General features: G+C 44.0%; 1 protein-coding gene across 1 annotated transcript; it reads left to right on the top strand.

The window, feature by feature from the left end:
* Positions 1-3,777: 3,777 nt before the first annotated feature.
* LOC140125805 (vitelline membrane outer layer protein 1 homolog) lies at positions 3,778-5,994 on the top strand. The gene is made up of 3 exons (XM_072144672.1): positions 3,778-4,007; positions 4,207-4,322; positions 5,666-5,994. The coding sequence occupies exons 1-3, from the start codon at positions 3,858-3,860 to the stop codon at positions 5,952-5,954; spliced, it is 555 nt and encodes a 184-aa protein (XP_072000773.1). The 5' UTR covers positions 3,778-3,857; the 3' UTR covers positions 5,955-5,994.
* The last annotated feature ends 908 nt before the right edge of the window (positions 5,995-6,902 follow it).

Here is a 6,902-nt window from a genome sequence, read left to right as displayed (position 1 = left end):
GGCGGGTGGCAGCTTCAGAATAGTGGCTTAGGGAGGTAGTTAGAATCCAGACTCATTTTTCAACATTTGGGGGAGGCGTCATGGCTGATCAAATCTGATTTAGAAGGCATTGGTGTGTATAAATCCTGGCTGATCCACGCCTGATTCATCTTGACAAAGGTTAGTCTCTCCACATTACGGACAAGCGGGTTCTCCTTGGGGTAACGATGGCCCCCGCCACAATGTACACCCGCTATGATGCCACACTACTTGCCGGGCAGGACAGCTTCTCTACTGCAAACTCCTCAAGTTGCGGCACACATCAAATTTGGCTGCCCAGTAGTGCAGGGAATCCTCTACCTGGGGTGGTAGAGTGCTCTCCAAGTAGGCCACCACCTACTGGTGGTGGATCTGCTCCATGTCCTGCTGCTGAGGTCTGAGGGGCTCCAGGCTCCTTTATCACCTATGGAACCCAGAGCCCCTTAGGCTCATTTGCATAATTTTACCTTTTATTGGGAAAACAAGAACATAAGAAGCTAAAAGAAGAGCAGATCCTGCCAGAGGGAGCGCACACCAGTATGTCAGTGTGCTGGATGTACAATCCTTCATCTAGGTGGTAGATTTCCTTTAAGGTATGAACTGTACCAAATATAACAACACAAATTAGAATTTAATATGAGAAAATCAGAAGCAAAATATTATTGGCAGGGAAATAGGATGGAGTGACTATTAGAAAACTAAATTAAAAATAGTAAATTCAAACCAAAAAGACCATAAATATTTGACAAAAATAATCATAAAATCCTGCACCGCCCAGCTATTGCCTATACCTATGCAGATTACGATGAAAAACTCATTACATAACATAGAAGATGATGCTCACGCCCCTCAGCCAACACATGAGTCACACATTTTGGGTCTTCAAATCTTGTATATGTTTAATAAATAACATTAAAAAAATGTCTTGGATATAGAATGAATATTATACCCTGGTAAACTGGGAAATTTTGCAGTCAATGACACTGGATTTCTCATTAGATTTCACAACTGAAAGGAAGATTTTCACAGGAAATTTGGGTCCTGACCTTAAAAACCTGGTTCAGTCACACGAGAGCCAGGAAAAAAGTCAGAACAGATGGATTTTCCAAACTTTTCCAAAATGTAGAAGTTGGCCTTATGAATTGATTGCTACGCTTCCTGAAAAGTCTTACTTCCCTGAATTTTACCTTGAGTTACATTTTACTGAATAATTTACCTTCTCTTGTGTAGGGGAACCTGCCGCCAGAACACTGGTTTTAGCTTCTCCAACGTCCCCACAAAAAATACCAAGTAGATCCAAAAACAGTTTTTATCAGATTTCTGGCTTTTTTCTTTGAAACAATAACTTTAATAAAACTTTACCTGGCTCCCTACCTGGTTGTCCCCTGGGTGTGGCCATCCTTGCTCAAAGTAAGCGCCCCCCCTCCACAAACAGCTCGTCTTCCTGGATTTAGAATTTAAAAAAAACCCTCCCACCTCCCCCGGCTACATTGCTTCTTGCCTCCGACAAATATGAAGTGCAAGAGAAAAAATTATAATGTATATTATGTATATTTGCAGATATATATAAAATCCCAATTCAATGAAGCAGAGGGGTGCAGGTGTAAGAATACAGGTTAGGTCCTTTTCACACAGGGGTTGTGGGGACGTTCTGTGTATAAACCCAAGGGATATACATCACTATAGACGCCTACAGCGTCAATGCATGGCTCTATTGCCAGCGCTCTTGATCATGTCATCACATTGCGTCTTCTGACAATAGAGCCGTGCATTAATGCGGAGGTGAAGGAAGAAAAAACAGCAACAGGGGAACGGGGAAGGTGAGCATTGGAATGTTGTTGGTTTTTTTAGTTTTGCTGAGAAAGGGGACGTAGGAAGCAAGGAGTGGGGGTAGCTACAGGAAAGGGGACATTGAAGGAGGGAGCGGTTACAGAAAATGGAACATTGGAATGGGGCAGCTAAAGGAAAGAGGACATTGGAACTGGGGAGAGGGCAACTACAGGAAAGAGGACAAAGGAAGCAGGGAAAGCATCAAACAGGAAAAGGGACAGTATAAGTGGGGGGTCTCTCTAGGAGATGGGACAATATAAGCTAGGCACACAGGGAGTCACGATGGGGAGTGCCAACATACATTTTTGGCTTGACCCCAGATGCCATCCCACTGGTCACTGGAGAAAAATTTATGCTCACAGCCGGTCCCTGGCAAAAAAAAGGTTGGAGACCACTACTTTATGGCACCTGGTCAAGATGACGTAAGCACAAAGTGTCTGACCGCACCGTAACCGTGCAGTGCAAAAAATGGGACATGTCCTATATTCTGCCATAATATGGCGTTTGTTGCTTGGTTTCAATGTAAAGGAGAGGGGAGAGGATCGCTCACCCCTCCTCTCTCCTGGACCGGCTAAATGCTTGGATTTGTAAGTAAGATCAAACTTAGCTTCCACATACAAAGTAGGCAATGTTCAGAGTGATGAGGACTTTCCATTTTAGCATTCAGGCTCACCCCTACCGATAAAACAATTGGGTGCAGGAGCATAAGCCACGGGTATTTCAGCCGGTGCCAGCAGGTGGTATCGCCAGGTGTTTGGTTACAGTTACCACATTCTGCAAACCCAAAGCTGAACGTGTGCGCTGGTTAAAAACACCAACTGTACTGCAGCCTCGGGGTTCCTGCCATTGTCCAGTTGTAGTTGGTGAGCGATTTGCAGCTTGATGCTGATCAGAACCTCCACCATGTGGCTTCTCGAGCCGGGCATATCAAGTGTAAAACAGCTCAGAAGAAGTAGAGGCCCTCTGCCCTCATCATGTTGGTGGAGATGACAATTAGGAAATACACAGAAGAAATGGAAATTTGCAAATTGGAGTCAACAGCACCCGGGCTTACTGCAGCAATGCTTCTCACTCCTGTCACACAAGACATTGGCCCTGAGTGACATAGAAGGCACATGTTGGCTTATTTGCTCTGTGTATGAATTGTAGAAAGCTCCATGCCACACAGCATCAATCCCAAAGAGTGGAGCATCTTCTCCAGTCCTTAGGAGTATAATGGGCAGAAACGCCTTTATTTGAGATTTTAAGGAATAGTGGCGGCCAGATGTCCTCCATCACATCCGAGCATGTGCCATATGTTGTCTATGGTTCTACAAGCAGCTTGGCCAGGTCTACATTGAAGTGTTGGAGGACACCAGGATGACTTGATGGAGATTGTTGTTTTCTATTATGGATAACAGAGGAGGGACTGTAAGAAACGGCAGAGGAAGAAAAGGTTTGTCTCAAGGTGGATAAACATGGCTGCTTTCTCTCACAAGCAGCACCGCACCTGAGCATCGCTTGTGCTGGTCATCTCCATTCTTCTCTGAGGAGTCATCAGCGGTGTCTATGAGCCCATAGCAACACATGGAGCCATGAGCAAAAGCCACGGCCGTATCACAGGTGGAAAAAATGTGCATCGGGGTAAATGTGACTATTCTAATATAATTTGGTAGAAAACATATAGAACCTTTTTCCCTTTCCCTCCGGCTCTGCTTGTGTATTATCCTGACGTGTTGGGTAACTGGAAGCTTTGTGATTGTGTAATCTTTACATGAGAAATAAGCAAAAAACTTACAGTAATATGTGAACTTCCACTGAAGTTTAGTTTTTCTTGTTTATCCCCCCCCCCCTACAAAAATCTATTTTCTGTATACATTAGGTTAATAATTAATATTACAAGTATTTCTGGTAAGAGGATGTCTTAAAAAAGGTAAAAAAATCTCCGCTATATATTTGGGACACAAATTCAGAAGGAGACTCCATTCACCTTTAGCTGTCGGAGCTGATCCAAAGTTCAACTTCAGAAGATGTTCTCTGCCGTCCTAATATCATTACTGATCCAGGCAACAATTACCACAGGACAATGGATTTCAGTTGGCAACGGTGGTCCTTGGGGTGACTGGGGATCTCGGCAGTGGTGTCCACCTAGGACTGTAGCGAGAGGATTCAGCTTAAGGGTAAAGTATTATAACAGAAATCTGATGAGAGGAGTGGATAGTGGTGGTGGTGGGGAGAAGCCTCAGTGGGGATCCCTCTATCACCTATAACTTGGTAACGTCTCAGCTTCTCTAGAACACAGATTCTGAACAAATTGGGGTCTATGTTGCAAAGTGTAAATCAACAAAGGTTTGACCATCAGAATGTCTTTGTTTTTAGGTGGAACGTCCACTTGGATCTGACGGAGATGATACTGCCCTGAATGCAATCAGACTTTACTGTGCTTCACCATCAACTAGAGATACACAGGAAACAATCACATCTTCCGAGAGCAGGTAAGTCCAAACACTTATGTATTTTAAGATTTATTTGTTTTGGGTTTAGGATATTTCTGATATTCTCTGTGCTCCTGAAGGGTCCTACTAGGATAACTGTCTTATTATTATATTCCACTCTCTAAACTCTCTCCTCTTCAATCTATTCTTAATGCAGCAGCCAGGCTCGTCTTTCAGGCCAAACGCTACACGGATGCCTCCAGTTTGTGCCAATCACTGCACTGGCTACCTGTCTCCTTCCGTATTCACTTTAAAATAATAACCCTCATCCACAAAGCTCTGAATAATGCTGCACCTCCCTATCTCTCTTCTCTCATCTCAGTCTATCGCCCTTCCCGTGCTCTTCGATCTGCTAGTGACAATAGATTAATCTCTACCTTAATTCAAACCTCTCATGCACGTCTCCAGGACTTCTCCCGAGTTGCACCAATTCTCTGGAATGCCCTTCCCCAGACTCTGAGACTAATACCCACCCTCCAAAGCTTCAAACGTGCTCTTAAAACCCATCTCTTTAGGCAAGCCTATCACACTCGCTAACCGCATGAAATGTCAACTCTCCCTTTACTAATCCATCCTATGTACTATCCCATCTGTTATCTGGCAAACAGCTGATATATACCAAGCTCCAGGCTTCTCTGCAGTCTTTTTCACCTAGGACCCTGTAAATAAGATGGCGGCTGATGGCTGGTTCAAGCAGCAGCATCGTTGTTTAGTAAATTATTTATTAAATTATTTTATATTGTTCCCTTATATAGAATGGCTGGACCATTTTACAACCTCTTGTGTCCCCCCTCCCTCATCCTCATAGTCTGTAAGCTCTTGTGAGCAGGGCCCTCACTCCTATTGTTCCATATGACTGTTTGTTCTTTGTAATGTAATATATTTGTATATGTCCCCTATGATTTGTAAAGCGCTACGGAATTTGATGGCGCTATATAAATAAAGATTATTATTATATTATTATTATTATAGCAACTGGGTATCACTTAGACTCCGGTCCCAGGAGTCGACTTACGTCATAGTCCACGGTGGTCCAGTGATTCCAGTACCCCTCGTGCCTGACACCCAGCCAATTCTATGGACTCACATAGACGTCCATAGGACTGTTGTTTGCGTCCTAAAAATTGCACTTGTCATGAGCAGATAACCTGAGAAATAGAAACATGTCATCTTCTATAACTCACAATGAGCAAGTGCAATACTGCAGAATGAGGCAAAGTGTTTCCAACCTTCTCCTTCTGCTCACCTACCTTAGATGTTCTCTGACAGCCGCTGTTAGTCATTTCTCATGTTTAAAAATGTCTTGTATGACAAATAACCTTATCTTTGGTCTGTCTTTGCAGTTGGGGCGACTGGACTCCTGTTTCATGGTGTCCCAGTGGACATCTCATGAGCTTCGCATTGCAAGTGGAGCCAAAACAGGGCGATGGAGACGACACAGCAGCCAACAACATCATGATGCAGTGTTCAGACTACACTGTTCTTACAGGAAAAGGGGGCTACTGGGGAACTTTCGGCAGCTGGAGTGGGACTTGCCCTTCTGGGATCTGTGGTATCCAAACCAGAGTGGAAGGAAAACAGGGGCGCGGAGATGACACCGCTCTCAATGATGTCAAGTTTGGATGTTGTTGAACCATAAAAGAACTCAATAAAGTTTAAACTTAAAGTGAAACTTTGTGTCTTCTGAGATGTCCACATGGTAGTAAATAATCCAATTTCTATTCGTTATGAACTTGTGTTAAGACCCGACCATATGCTTCATTATAATTGGTAAGATCCGGACTCCTCTGTCTCCTCTGACTCAAGATATTGTGGGAGGAGATCAGGAGACCCTCTTGTCTCATAATAAATGAAACCGCAATGAAAGGAGGTTGCTATGGACTATGGACCATGTCTCATATATATTATGTTATATTATATTATATATGTTATGCCCACATTTTCATTTGAAAATATATGTACAAACATTAATTGTAAAATAATTAATGTTGATCAATATGACGTATTTGCCACAATTTGCCTTAAGGTGCATTATGACAGTGTTTGCCAACCGATGGGTGGGTGAGCATTGAAATTTTTATTTTCCACCGAGTTTGGCCGGGGCCCAGGATCAGGTGCTCCACGGCCCGGTCTTGGGTCCCCACCAAGCTCAGTGTAAAAAAATATCCAATGCTCACCTTCCTGGTTCCCCTTTGAGGTACACATAGTCCCAGTCCCGCCGACTCCAGAACCGCCGGTCTCGCAGCTACTATTGACGGAGTTGGGGGCTCAGGAGCGGCTAGAGCGCAGGTACCGCACACAGCGCAGTCTGCAGGGTAAGTCACCAGCCTGGGCTACACTGCACACATGTCATGTATGGAAGCATCCCATGCAGCCATGTGCCGTCTGAAGTACCCTTTGTGTGCCAGAGAGCTGCGTGCACTTCATGTCATGTAAGATGTTTCTATTTTTATGGGCAGATTTTGCAGAATTTTGCAGTATTTAGCACAATTACAGTCCTCTTCTGCACATGATGTGTACACCCGAGCTCCCAGGAGACAACTGCATTCTGTCACCCAGATGAGTCTATAAGGTGTCACC

This window comes from Engystomops pustulosus, chromosome 4, assembly GCF_040894005.1.
Source record: "Engystomops pustulosus chromosome 4, aEngPut4.maternal, whole genome shotgun sequence".
Taxonomy (NCBI): Eukaryota; Metazoa; Chordata; class Amphibia; order Anura; family Leptodactylidae; genus Engystomops; species Engystomops pustulosus.
Note: the sequence above shows the minus strand (reverse complement) of the source record. Positions and strands in the feature narration are given on the sequence as shown.

Excerpts from the sequence above, each read along its gene's own strand:
- LOC140125805 (XM_072144672.1), top strand. The coding sequence starts at position 3,858 with ATGTTCTCTGCCGTCCTAATATCATTACTGATCCAGGCAACAATTACC. Across the intron at positions 4,008-4,206 it reads CGAGAGGATTCAGCTTAAGG|GTGGAACGTCCACTTGGATC; the intron begins GTAAAGTATTAT and ends CTTTGTTTTTAG. Across the intron at positions 4,323-5,665 it reads ATCACATCTTCCGAGAGCAG|TTGGGGCGACTGGACTCCTG; the intron begins GTAAGTCCAAAC and ends CTGTCTTTGCAG.